Source organism: Gracilinanus agilis, chromosome 2 (genome assembly GCF_016433145.1).
Source record: "Gracilinanus agilis isolate LMUSP501 chromosome 2, AgileGrace, whole genome shotgun sequence".
NCBI lineage: Eukaryota > Metazoa > Chordata > Mammalia > Didelphimorphia > Didelphidae > Gracilinanus > Gracilinanus agilis.
In genome coordinates, this window is record NC_058131.1 from 600,891,333 (window position 1) to 600,905,313 (window position 13,981).

The 13,981-nt window shown below is 43.9% G+C and overlaps 1 protein-coding gene across 1 annotated transcript; it reads right to left on the minus strand.

Moving 5' to 3' along the window:
* Positions 1-8,146: 8,146 nt before the first annotated feature.
* Positions 8,147-9,619, minus strand: LOC123234211 (mesoderm posterior protein 1-like). Its single transcript, XM_044660142.1, has 2 exons — positions 8,894-9,619; positions 8,147-8,209 (listed from the first exon to the last, which is right to left on the minus strand). The coding sequence occupies exons 1-2, from the start codon at positions 9,617-9,619 to the stop codon at positions 8,147-8,149; spliced, it is 789 nt and encodes a 262-aa protein (XP_044516077.1).
* Positions 9,620-13,981: the final 4,362 nt, after the last annotated feature.

Here is a 13,981-nt window from a genome sequence, read left to right on the forward strand (position 1 = left end):
AAAAGGTCACTTTAAATGCCATGGTTGACCAACCATAACACCGGAAGTAATAGTCCTTCCCTGCCTTGAGTCCTTGCTCAGATCACATCTGAAGTATTGTGTTTGTTTCTGGACCACTCATTTTAGGAAGGCTAGAGACCAACTGAAGAGGTCTAGAAGAGGGTAACCAGTAAGGAGAAGGAACACTCCATCAACCAGACAAGGGCCAACTGAAGAAAGCCTGAGAAAGAGAAGACTTGGGAAAATCACAGCATTCTTCAAATCTTTCAAAGGTCATGTAGAATAAAGGTTAGGCTTATTTAGCTTGGCCCAAAAGGACAGAACCAGGAAAAACTGGGTGAAAATGACAAAAAAGATGGATTTCAATGGGATGTAAGCAAAAACTTCCAAATACACAAGTCTCTTGTAAAAGGAAATTGGCAAACCCTTATACTGAAGAATTCATAGAATAGGAACTCAAATTTGTGTTTCTTTAACAAAGGTCTTCATGCTGAATGGGGAATGTTAGGGAGGGGATTTCTGTTAAGTTCAGGTTGGACTAGATGACCTCTAAGCTCTCTTCCCACTTCAAAAAGCTGTGCTTCTGTGACTTGATCATTCAGTTCCAGGAATTGACCCAGAGAGTTTTTGGTTCAGATAATATCATCTTTGTCTAAGGAATTTAAGTGGGTGTATGTGGGGGTGGCTGGAGGAAAGTTGTAGAGCAGGATAAAAATATCTGTTCTTCATCCTCAAAGTTGATTGAAATGATCCATGTTTTAGGTTTTCCCAGAAATAAGATTTTATCTCTAAAATGTGAAGTACTGCAGAGTCTTATAATATTCTTATTTGAGAAATGATCTATGGATGATGATCTTTTCCCCCTTAGGAAGCAGTGCAGCACAATATAAAGAATATTGAAGGGGATTGCTAGGTATGTGACTCAGTGGATGGAGAGCCAGGCCCGGAGACAGGAGGTCCTGGGTTTAAATCTGACCTCAGACACTTCCCAGCTGTGTGACCCTGGGCAAGTCACTTCACCCTCATTGCCTAGCCCTTACTGCTCTTTTACCTTGGAACCAATACCCAGTATTGATTCTAAAATGGAAGAAAGGGTTTTTAAAAAAAAGAAAAGAGAGTTGGACTTGGTGTTCCAATTTTAACTCTGTTAAATTTACTAGTAATGTGACTTTGGGCCACTCAAAATCTCTGGGTCATACATAGATTCTTCATCTGTAAAATGAGGGAATTGGAATGGATGACCTCAAAGGTCATTTCCAATTCTACATCTTATGAATTTGTAAATCTTATTCTTCATTGGTATATACAGGTACAGTACGGGCATCCACTTTCCTTAGCTGATGCTCTCTCCTTAAAAAATTAGAATTAGAATTAGAAAATAGCTGCAATGATCCAGGCAAATATTCAAAGCAGACAGACAGACCTGCCCTTGCCCTTGAATTGAATAGCTCAAAAGTAGTTTAATAGTAGCTCAAAAGTAATTTAATGAAAAGCGCCCTGGTTTGAGAGTCAGAAGATGGTAAATCAATTACCCTCCTGGAGCTTCATTTTCCCCATCTAAAAAATGAAGTGTTGGACTAGTTATCTCTAACATCCTGTCCAGTTCTCTGATTTTCTTCTTTCAAATTTCCTTCTTTTCTGCTAGAAAAACACCTTAGAAACTCAAGAAGTTGTGAATGTGCTGCTGATAAAATTTTCATTCTTCTTTTATGGACCAAAGTATGAATCAGTGTCTCAGGGACAAGCAGAAATCCCTTTCCTCTACTCAGTTATTCTGTCCTAATGTTGAAGAGTTCACTTTCTTTCCATTGGTACTGGTTCAATGTAAGATACCATACTAGAAAGATGAGGCGGGTGACACAGAAGAAGGGTAAGAAGCCTCTGCCTTCTAGGAGCTTACAGTCTGGTTGGGGAGAAAAGACTAAGAGGCATGATACAATTAAAAACAATAGAAGGAGGGGCAGCTGGGTAGCTCAGTGGATTGAGAGCCAGGCCTAGAGATGGCAGGTCCTGGGTTCAAATCTAGCCTCAGACACTTCCCAGCCATGTGACCCTGGGCAAGTCACTTAGTCCCCATTGCCTAGCCCCCTTATCACTCTTCTGCCTTGTAGCCTATACACAGTATTGACTCCAAGACGGAAGGTAAGGGTTTAAAAAAAACAAAACAAAACAATAGAAGGCAGTGATTTAAGTGTCAAATCAAATGGTAGAGAAAGTGCTATAGCAGATTTGATTCATTTCACATTGATTAATCACTTTTCAGCAAAAGACACAAAAATAGATATAACAAATCCTGCTCTCAAGGTGCTCCCAATATAATTGATTCATTTAGATCCAAATTCCAAGTCAACTCTGCTACTTTATCTGTCTCAGTGAGTTTCCTCATAAATTACCTGAGGAGGTTATACTAGATGAAGGGTTCTTAATCTAGGATCTGTGAATCTGTTTGTTTTTTAAACCTTACCTTCCATTTTAGAATCAATACTGGGTATTGGTTCCAAGGCAGAAGAGCAGTAAGGGCTAGGCAATGGGGGTTAAGTGGCTTGCCCAGGGTCACATAGCTGGGAAATGTCTGAGGTCAAATTTGAACCCAGAACCTCCTGTCTCTAGACCTGGCTCTCAATCCACTGAGCCACCCAGCTGCCCCCTGTGAAGGTTTTTTTTAAATATTACAATAACTTTTTCAGAATGATTGGTTTCCTTTGTAATCCTATGTATTTTATGTTATGCATTTAAAAGCATCATAAGAAGGAATTCATAAGCTTCTCTAGACTTCCAATGAACCCCCAGAAGATTAATGCCTTGCTACTAAGTGATCTCTAAGTTTTCCTCTAGTTGTGAATCATATGATCCTTCAAGGGGTCAAACACAGCCCTTCAAGTATAGGCTGAGTGTGCATTAGGTGTCCCACATAATCCCTGAAACATTGCACTAGGTAAGCAGCTCACATCAATTCATGTTACGTCTTCAGCCTTTAGCAAAACACAGAATTACTTTAGCCACTGAGGGAGGATCATTTATCATTTTGCCCCACCAACTTGCCCCACTCCAGCTCCCTGGAAGTAAGGGCTGTGGCACAATGGCAAAAGATTCTCTCTACACTCATGTGCAAACAGTCCCAAGCCTCCGATTTTTAAAAGATTCAGGAGGAAAGAAAGCCTTGCTGATCTGGTTCTGAACCACCCTAAGAGAGACTATAAAATAATCCCTTAGGACTACTAAAATGGGGACAACCCTTCATTTGGGAAATGGACTCTTCCTTCTGAATTGACAGGCAATGTTTTGGTGGCCATGTGGGAGTAAAATGACTAAGAAATTGTATACAGTAACAGCAATATTGGGCGATGATTATCCATGAAAACTTGGCTACTCTCAGCAATGCAATGATCTGGGACAATCCCGAAAGACTTACGATGAGGAATGCTCTCTACCTCCAGAGAAAGAACTGTTGGAGTTGCCTTTCACATCAGTGCAGTTTGGGTTTTATTTGGGGTTTGGCTTATGGATGAGTGTGCTCTGACAACAAGGACCAATATGGAAGTGGGTTTTGTATGACAAAAAAAAATAAAATAAAAAAAGAAATGAAATGATCAAGGACTTCACTCCTATGGAGTTCCTCCCAATCATCTTCAAATCTCTTCCTGCTTACTCTCACTTTGGGGGGGGGGCCCTCTGGAGAACAATCTTGTACCACCTGTTCCTGCAGGTTATAAAAAAGGGTTAAAGAAGATGCCATCTGGGACAATAGCCCAGAAAAAACCTGGTAGATATAGAGATATACACATATGTGTACATATGTATATATATATATATATATTGAGAGGAGAGAGAAAAAAGACCTTTTATCAGCCTTTGACATCTCTATGTATAGAATATGTATTGCATAGTCTCCTCCCTCCCCTTGAGGGCAAGATCTGTTTCATTTTTGTCTTTTTATTTCCAGCGCCTAGCTCAGTGCCTGGCACATTAGAATTCACTTAATAAGCATATGTCGATTGATTGATTGATTAAATCACTAGGAAGGGGAAAGGGAGAAAAGCCCGCTACAAGATTTACATGTCCAAATGAAGTTTATTGTAGGATTTTTATTTTATAGCTGTCTAGAGACAGAAAGGATTATTTCGGTCTTCCAAATCTGTATCCAGAATTCTGTGATGTATTTTACCGGGTCTCCTCTTTCATACAGAAGTGCCTTCTCTAGCAAGCATTAGAGATGCTCCTCTGATATGAGGAGACTCCACTGTGGTGACTGGTGGGGAAGCCAGATGCTATCTGTTACATCTGCTCCTGGCTCAGTGCTTTGGGATTTCTGAGCATTGCCATTCATTGTCAAGGCAAAGAAGGGAGGAAAGGAAGAAGGGAAATACTTTGACTCATCATCCCATGTTTCGTGTTGGATTTGTTCTCATAGAGACAAGAGCCTGCTCTTTTGTGACTTGGGCTACGCTTTGGAGAAACTCCCCTGCATAGGTGTTCATAAGCTCATCTAAAAATGAAGTTGCCAGAGTTTCATGTTCATGAATTTCTGATTTAATTCAACTCTCATGAACCAAGCTTTAGACTCTAAAACATGCTCTAGAAATATATAGACCACATGGAATAGGTATAGAGCAAATAGAATTTTAACATTCATTCTGGACTCCTTATTCAATACTTCATCCATTAGAAGGGTCATGCATCTGTGATATGGGCCAGTAGGCAACTGTCCATAGAGCAGTTAACAGACCATGCAAAGATACAGAGATGGGAGAAGTGTGACAAATAGCAAAGAGGCTAGTTTGATTGAATCATTGAGTGTGTGAAGGGGGTCACAGTAGAATGTCTGGAAAGGTAAAGAAGAGCCAGATTGTGAAAGTCTTTGAAATGTGAAAGAGATGAATTTACATTTGATTCTAGAGGCCACTGAAACTTTTTGAGCGAGGGAACAACATGATGACACCTGTAATTAAAGAATGTCATTTTGGCAGTTACGTGGAGAAATGGGTTGGAGAGGGAAGAGATCTAAAGGGACAATTGCAGTAGTCCAAAGGAGAAATTCAATAAGGGCTTGAAATATGGTGATGTTTGTGAGAGTGGAGAGAAGGGGACAGATACCAGAGATGCTGAGGAGGTAGATCAAAACATACTGATTGGCTATGGGGTATGGAAAGAAAAGAAAGAGGCCATAATGTATAACTCCAAGGCTGTGAACCCAAGCAACTAGAAGGATAATGGTGCCCTCAACAAAACAAACAAGAAGAAAAGAAAGAGAAGTGAAGGGAGAAAAAGAAAAATAAAGAAAGGAGAGAAAGGAAAAGAAGGAAGGAAGGAAGGAAGAGAAAGGAAGAAAAACAGAGAAAAAAGAAAGAAGAAACAGAAATAGGAGAAGCAAGGAGAAATGGAAGGTAGAATGTGGCTCAATGAAAGAGAATCATCATTTAAACTAGGGTGGGAATGGCGTGTGAACAGTGATGGTGAACCTATGGCACAAAGAGCACTTTCTGTGGGCATGCACTGCCCCCTCCCCCCAGTTACTAGAAAGGCAGAGGGACTTGGACAGAGCTGCTCTCCTCCCCTCTCCATCCTGCCTGATGACATTTTTTCACATTCCCTGGCCCTCTGCCCAGTAGCCCAATGGGAGCTCACAGGGGGTAAGGTGGGTGGCTCACAGGCAGCAGAACTGGAGGGGAGGGGAGCTCTCTAGCCATTCTCCCCACTCTCTCTACACTGGCTGAAAACATTCCTCATTTCACCCACCTCTCTGCCCAGCAGCCCAACGGGAGTGCTTTCTCCCTCTCCTGTGTGGGGAAAGGGTAGGGCAGGATGCATCCAGCACTCAGGGGGAGGGGCATGGCATCCATCTCTAAAAGGTTTGCCATCTCTGACTTAGAATCTATGTATCCTGTGTTTTTTAGCAGAAGCATTAGTGCAGCCACTAAAAAGGAAATTAGTGACAATAAAGAGAACAGCATATTAAAGCTAATCTAAGCTTCCTTCAAACAGTTGTTTGATCTTTGGAAAGTCAACTAGATCTATGAAGAAATGGCAGTCCCATCCCTCTGCTTCCTTGGTGACAGCTTAGTGTTTGAGGGTATGGACTAATTTTATTTAAGAGCCTATGGCTTAGTATATTTATGGTTTTATTTGGGGGTTTTGGTTTTGTATGAGTGTGCTCTTACAACAATGGCCAATATGGAAGTGTGTTTTGCATGATAATAAAGATAAAATGTAAAAAGAGAACTCTTTTAAAATTGCTTCATATTAATTAGCTCTCAATAAACTCCTGCTTTTCTTTAAAAGAAAAAGCCTCTGACCTTTATAAACTTCATTCAGCAATTTAATACAATAAACATTAAGTCCTTATGTGTATAAGAGCTAGTAATACAAAGACAAAACATGAAATGGTCACTGCCACAGGAAGGGGAGAAAGGAAATAGGCATTTATGTGCTAGTCACTGTACTAAGCACCTTTTATAAATATCTTATATGGGAGGTAGGTGATATTAGTATCCTCATGTTACAAGCAAGGAAACTGAAGTAAACATCTTAAGTGACTTTCTTAGGGTACTAGTAAATAACTGAGGTTGGATTTGCACTGAAGTATTTTCACCTCCAGGCCCAGCACTCTGACTACTATACTATCAGCTGCCTCTGGGAGTTGTCCTAGGAATCCCATTCCCACCCTATATGCTGGACCAAGAGCATCATTGACCTGCTGACTATGTCTCCTCCACCCATAAGTGCAAGTTAAGGTCTGAGACATTCCATGGATAACAAGCCCAGGACATCCCCCCCCCAACTTCTTCAAAGCTCTTTAAGCTGGTTCTGCGAAAGAAAGCATTTCTGGGACTTATTTTCTCTTTTCTTTTTTTAAACCCTTAACTTCTGTGTATTGGCTCCTAGGTGGAAGAGTGATAAGGGCTAGGCAATGGGGGCTAAGTGACTTGGCCAGGGTCACACAGCTGGAAAGTGTCTGAGGCCGGATTTGAACCTAGGACCTCCCGTCTCTAGGCCTGACTCTCAATCTACTGAGCTACCCAGCTTCCCCTCTGGGACCTATTTTCTGACAGGGGCCTTTGGTTCTCTCCAGGTACACACCACATAATGAAGATATTCATTAATTCATTTAAACAACAAATGTTGAAGGATTGATTGAATACCCCAGACTGAGGCAGAAGGGAAGACGTTCTTAGAGAGAAAGGTACATATGCTTTTATTAATCAAGAAGGAATTACAATATTAAATGAAATACCGTATATATGGAATGAAATAATGATTGCATTCAATATTATGTAAACTCCTGGAAGGTAGGAAGGATTGATTTTTCTTTTCTTTGAACCCCATCATCTTAGACTGAACCTTCTACTCTGTGCAGAGCACTGGGCTCCAAAACAAAGCTGCTTCAATTGGCTAAGGTGACTGTCTTTGAAACTTTGATCAGGAATAATAAGAGATGATTTGAGAAGGTAACCCCTCACACACATATTTTCCCTCTTGGATAAGGGGTGCAGAAGAGGAAAAGCTCTTAGGGAAGAGAAATCATTATTGCCCCCACTCACACAACAGAAGACTCAGAAAGACTTCAGAAAGGGCATTAGAGAAAGAATTTATGCCATTAAGGCAGAAGGAATTTCCAGTTTACAACATTCAAGAGCAATTGATTTATTATTCACAAATAAATAAATACAGAGGAGACATCTCCTCCTTCCTCCCTTCTCCATCCTTTAAAGTCCAAGGTGCCAGTGAATCCCTCCAGCTTCTAACCCCTTCTCCTGGGGGAATGACTTGAGCCTTTTTCCCAGGGGGTATCTCGAGATCACAGCTGGGCAGGTAAGGTAGTACCTGATTTCCCCATGGAAGCCTAGAGCCCAAGTCCTTAGCTACATACTGAGAGCTAGATATAAAAGAGCTCAGGACGAATTAAAGGCAGCAGAGACAGTCTTTAGCAAGGATCTTGCTCCTGCCAGCTCGCTCCACCTCGCAGCTCTGTTTTCAGTTCTCTGAAATCCGGCTCCTCGGTTCTGGAACTCTGGGGAAGGCTGAGTTTGGGTTCTAAGAGGTAGGTCAACCGCTTCCGCCTGACTATGGAAGACAGTGAAGGGCTCCGAGTCTGACAACCGATGGGCAGTTGTGTTCCCACTCGAGTTCAGCTCTTCCGAGAGCCTGGTCATTCCTGTGGGAGGAGGGGCACCCAGGTCTCCAGCAAGGACAGCACTTCTCCGGGAAAGATCTGTAGGGGAAAGGAGGTGGGGGCGTGTTAGTCAGAAATGTAGTTCACTCGGGAGCCGCCTCCCTGGGCTCACCGGCGCCTCCCTCGGCAGGAGATCCCCAGAGGGTGCAGGATATAGGGATAAAGTCAAGGAGTCCTTGGGTGGTGGAAAATGCCACTAATGGGATCCCTACCACACTGACGAAAGCTCCGACCACTGAATCATTTTTCGGCTTCCTCTCTCCCTTCCCTGGCCCCCTTCCCGCAATCCACTTTTAGTGAGCTCAAAGTACACACACTACAGGGTCACCCGAATGGGATGAGATGAGTTAAAGGCTAGAGGTTACTCAGGTGAATAAGGGACAGAGGAGGATTCCAGAAGTCCTGGTTTTTACAACCTGGCTAAGGTCTGACACGGAATAGCAACCCTCTCCCCTCCCCCACTCTCCCTCTACCCCGAGCCTGGCCCCTACCCCTTGCTCAGTTCCCACTCTGGACTGGGCAAGTGGCCAGTCACCGGTGCCAGACTGGTCTTCAGCTGCCAGACGGAATTGTGGAAGTCAAGAGAGGGGCTATGGCTTCGAAGCCTGGTATACCCAGCACAGCCCATCTATATTTTGTCCCTATGGAGAGGAGGGGAAGAGGACGAGGGGTAAGGTGGAAGTGACCAAAGGAGAGGAGAAAAGGCGGGAAAGAGATACGCACCGAGGCCGTGTCTAGATCAACCACCTGCTCTTCCAGGATCAGAGTATCCGCATCGAGGATCTGCCCCCCACATCTCTGGATCTGGGGTGCGGCTGTGGGGCAGGAAGGTGACGACTCCCAGCCATCGGGGAGCTGAGGAGAGCGCGCTTCAGGGACCGGGGAGGCTGGGCTGAGGCCGTGGGTCCGGTCGGGACAGCAGCCCAGTCCATCCGGGCAGAGAGGACAGCCCCGGGGTGTAACCTCGCTCCGCTGGCGCCTCAGGTTCTCCTCGCTGAGTCCCAGAAGGGCCGACAGGTGGCCAATGTAGCGGATTGCCAAGCGTAGGGTCTCGATCTTGGTCAGGCTCTGGCCGGCGGGCGCCACGGAAGGTGGCAGATAGCGTCGCAGGTCATGCAGTGCCCTGGACAGGTTGCGCATCCGCAGCTTCTCTCGCTCGCTGGCACTTTGCCGCTGCCCGCTGCCCAGGCGGCCCCTGCCGGCTCGCTTACCCGCTGCGTTTCCAACGCCGGTCCTGGTACTGGGCGCCTTGGGAGTGTGACCAGCCGGGAGGAAGCGGGCTTGGGGTCCGGGCGGGGAGTGGCCCCAGGAGTCTGAGGAGGAAGCGGGAGAGCAGCTGCAATCTCTGTCTGACGACAGCGGTGGCAGCTGGGGCGCAGTCCCCCAACCCCAGCCTTGCGGAAGGAGCCAGGAGTCTGGGCTGAGGAGTGCAGCGGGAGAGTGGGCCATGGCAGAGGCTAGGGGACTCTGAGGAGCCAGCGGGGCCGGCAGCCCGATTTATCCGGAGCCTGGAGGTGTGAAATAGCACCTTCCAGGCCCCATCAGCACATCAAAGCCGAACAGGACTGGGGCCAGGGGACTGGGCCTTTGAACCGGGGGTGTTGAATTTAACCCGGGTGGGTTAGCGTGGGGCGAGGTTGGATGGCCATCTGCGGGACGAGTGAGGCCACCTCTTCTCCGCCACCAACCCTCGGTCCCCTAACGCCAGCCCCTAGCCGGTGAGCCTTGTGTATGTGTACAGGACATGGGGGCAGCAGGGAGGTCCCGGCAGTGGAGAGAGGGGCTGGGACAGCCTGGGACCTGGCACAAGGGTAAGCCCTGAGCAAAGGACACAGGTGTAAGTAAAGGCCGAAGGAAGGAGGGGGGAGGGGGCTGGTGCCTGTCCTACTTGGCTCTGCTGGATCTGCCAGGACCCTGGACGGCTAGGACTGAGGGAACCAGGCTCATGGGGAAGGGAGGGAAGGAGGGAGCAGAAGAGGCTCACTTTCTCATTCGGCTGGGCTTAGTGGAAGCATCCCCAAATCTCCAAAGGGCTGGTAAGGGTTTAAGGAATGAATAGAAAGAGTTAGCTTTTGAGAACTCTAGGGGTGACTTCTGAGTGTGTCTGAGTTATTATGATTTTTGAGGACCCTGAGAGTCACCCTAGAATAGTGGAAGCAGCGCTGGATTTGAAGATAGAGGACCTAGCTTCAAATTAAGACCCTACTACTAACATACCTGTGCTAACTTGGGCAAAATGTTGTACCTTGCTGGGCCACGGTTTTCTTATCTGTAAACAGGGCCCTTTGGCCTTGCCCAGGAGGAAGTGGTAGGATACTGATGGCTAATGGCTCTTCCAGTTCTAAGTCTGTGATGCCATGAACTTAAATGGGATTTATGATACATGTAGATCCTATGATCAAGCTGTGTGGCCTTAGGCAAGTCACTTAACCTTCATTCTTTTCCTCATTTCTAAAATGAGGATAATAATAGCACCTACCTCCCAGGATTGTTGTGGAGGATCTTCCACAATGCTAAGCACAATGTAATGAACAGACTAGACTGACTGATCTCCCTCTGCCTTGTGGAACAGTAGCTATCTAGCCCTTCTCTGCTTTATAATCTCCTACATAATGGTTTACTCTCCTAAGCCCTGGCCCAGGTTGTCACTGTCCTCCATGACACTGACTGCTCACCTCACATTTTCTGTTCACAGAATCTCTGACTTGGAAAGGCCTTCAGAGCTCACAGTATCAGCACAAGAAGCTCCTCTACTTCATCCCCAACAAGTTAGCCATCAGTTGAAATCATCCAGTGACCCAGAATCCCTAAGAGGTCCATTTTTGTACACCTCTCTTTGGCAGGACTTTCTTCTAGTAAGCCTAAATCGACTTCCATGCAACATCCACCATTGCTTTTAATTCTGCCCTCTGGATCAAGCAAAATAAACTTAATCTTTATTCTATCTGACAGCTCTGACTGAAGATAATTATTGGCCAACTAATTTCTTTCTTCTCCCAGATAAATATCCTCCAAGTAACTGATTAACTTATGGTCTCTTTGTTGGCATTCTCTTCAAATCTCCCCCCTCCTTCTGCTCTCTCTTTTCATTTTTTTTTAAACTTTTGCCTTCCATCTTGGTTCCAAGGCAGTAAGAGCTAGATAAATGGGATTAAGTGACTTGTCCAGGGTCACACAGGTAGGAAGTGTCTGAGGTCACATTTGAACCCAGGACCTCCCATCTCTAGACTTGGCTCTCAATCCACTGACTCACCTAGCTGCCCCCCCCGCCCCGCCCCCAACTCTCCATTTTTAAAGTGATGTTCTGAAAGCACAAGACAGAATTGGGGTTAGAAACAGTCACTTAAAAACTACAAAAGCTCTATATTACTTGCAGAATCAAATATAAACTCCTCTGTTTACAAAGCCTTTCACAACCTGGCCCAGTCTACCTTACTACCTGTTATTTATTTCAAATACATTACAGTCAGCTCAAAGTGGCCTTTTTCTTGTTCCTCAAACATGACACTTTCTCTTTTCCAAGCCTGGAAGGTACTCTCCTTCTCACTGCCACTGGTTACAATCTCTAGCTTCTTTTAAGATTCAGCTCCAGAGCCACCTCTATATGAAGCCTTTCTGGATCCTACTCATCCACTAATGCCTTCTCAAATGTATCTTGTATTCATTGTGTATCTATGTTGTCTGCTCTTGAAAGATTGTAAGCTCTTTGGGGGCAGGAATTATTCCACATCCCAGCTCCCAGCACAGTGCCTAAAACTAATACTTAATAAATATCAATTAATTGTTAAAAAGCATGATCTTCCTTTTCTCTCTCAATTCCAATTTTTACCCCTTTTAGTACTTCCTTTATCTTTCCTTTCCATCTTTCATTAACACCAGCCTGGAGGAAGGTCTCTAGTGAAATGCCTTGAGGATTGCATTATTGGCTCTGTGTACTTACTATTTTTATCACTGACAGGGATGAAGATATAGATGGTATGATGCAGTGTAAACATCCCTTGAGTAGGAATTAGAACCTTTGGTTCAATCCGTGCTCCAATATTTACTAGTTGAACCACTGAATCACTGTGAGACTTTTCCTTCAGCTGTAAGATGGGGATAATTTGTGAGGATTAAATGAGAAAATGCAAGCCTCAAAACATTATATAAATGTCACTTGGCTTTATTATGGCATGCTTACCAAATTTGCAGATAACTCAAATCTGGGAGAGATGACAAGCATATTGAGTGAGAGAGACAGCATCCAAAAAAGGTCTCAGGATGCTAATGATGGGTTGAATCTGACAAAGATGAAATTCAATAGTCTTGGGAATTCTTGCTCTTGGCTTCAGAAAATCAACTTCCCAAGTGTAAGTCAGGGGAAATGTGGCTAGAAACAATTCCTTTCTTTAAGGAAAATATCAAGAGATTGTCTTGGAGTGAAAGCTCAACATCACTAGAGTTTTGAAATGGGAGCCATAAAAAAGCTAATTCCAATTTAGCCTGAATTAAGAAAGTCATAGACTCTATTAAACAGTGTAACACCAGAAATTTATCCAATCTGCAATAACTGAGGCAGAGCTCCAAGCCAATAACTATTTATTAAAGGAACTGATCCCCTTCAACAAATAGGATCTTAGACCTTCCTCGTGATCTGAGACCCTCCCTTGTTCTAAGATACAATATTTATAGTCTTAAAGTTCAAACAATAATTTATGAGTGCAGTCCCTTCTGGACTGGTACCATTCAAAATATACATTTTCAATAGTGGAATGAAATTAGACAGGAGCAGGGTTGACCCCAAGAGTCCCCAGAACTGTATCATGTACCTTCATGCCCTTGCTGAAGAGTTGAGAAAATCATGTTCTTCCTAGGGTTAGCCAATCGAGTTTGGGGGCTAGGGACAAAGGGCTCCCAAAATAGCCAGGGACTTTCCATCTATCCTTCCTGTGCTATGAGGAATATCCTTTTGATACCCTGTGCCATGAGGAATTTGAATAGTCTAAACCAAGGTGGGGACCCTTTAACTCTGCTCAAGCAAGGAGTATATCCTAAGAAACTTCATAATCTAATATGAAGAAAATGTACTCAGCTACCTATCTTAAGATGATTGTATTGTCAAATTAAGGTTAGTTGATTATCCCTAATTCACTAAATGTATATCAATGTCTTAATACAAAAGAATTCATCATAACTTCCATGAAATCATATTAAACTGAATAATATCAAATGGAAGTTAACAAAGAGATAAAATCAGTGATTTAGGATGGGCACGGGCTTACTCAAATATTGTGCAGGTCAAATTATTTTTCACAAACCTAAGTAATAGCATCGGATCACAATGTCATTGTGAAGATCAAAGTATATGCTTTAGATTAAGGTGCTTTGCAAATCTTAAAGCTCTCAGCCATTATTCCTGCTACTAATTCTCCTGTTCTCTGCCCTATTCAAACGAAAACTGGATTATTATTTTCAGTTCTGGACATCCCATTTTAGCATGGATATTGATGAAATGGAAAGGGCTTATAGTCAAAGAAGGGTAATCAATACAGTAATGGACTTTTAGTCCATATAATAAGAGAACCGTTTGAATAAACTGGAAATGCTTGGCCCTAGAGAATAAACTTTGGATAAATGTTAACATGTCAAGTAATTCAAGAGCTGATGTGTGGAAGTACAATTAGACTTATTCTGCTTGACCCAAGAAGGAGTGACAAGGATCAATGAGTAGAAGTTACAGGGAGGCAGATTTAGTTTTGAAAGATGTAAAGAAAAATTTCCCAACAAGTAGAGCTAGCCAAAAGGGAAATGGCACTGCTTTGGGAGGTAGGG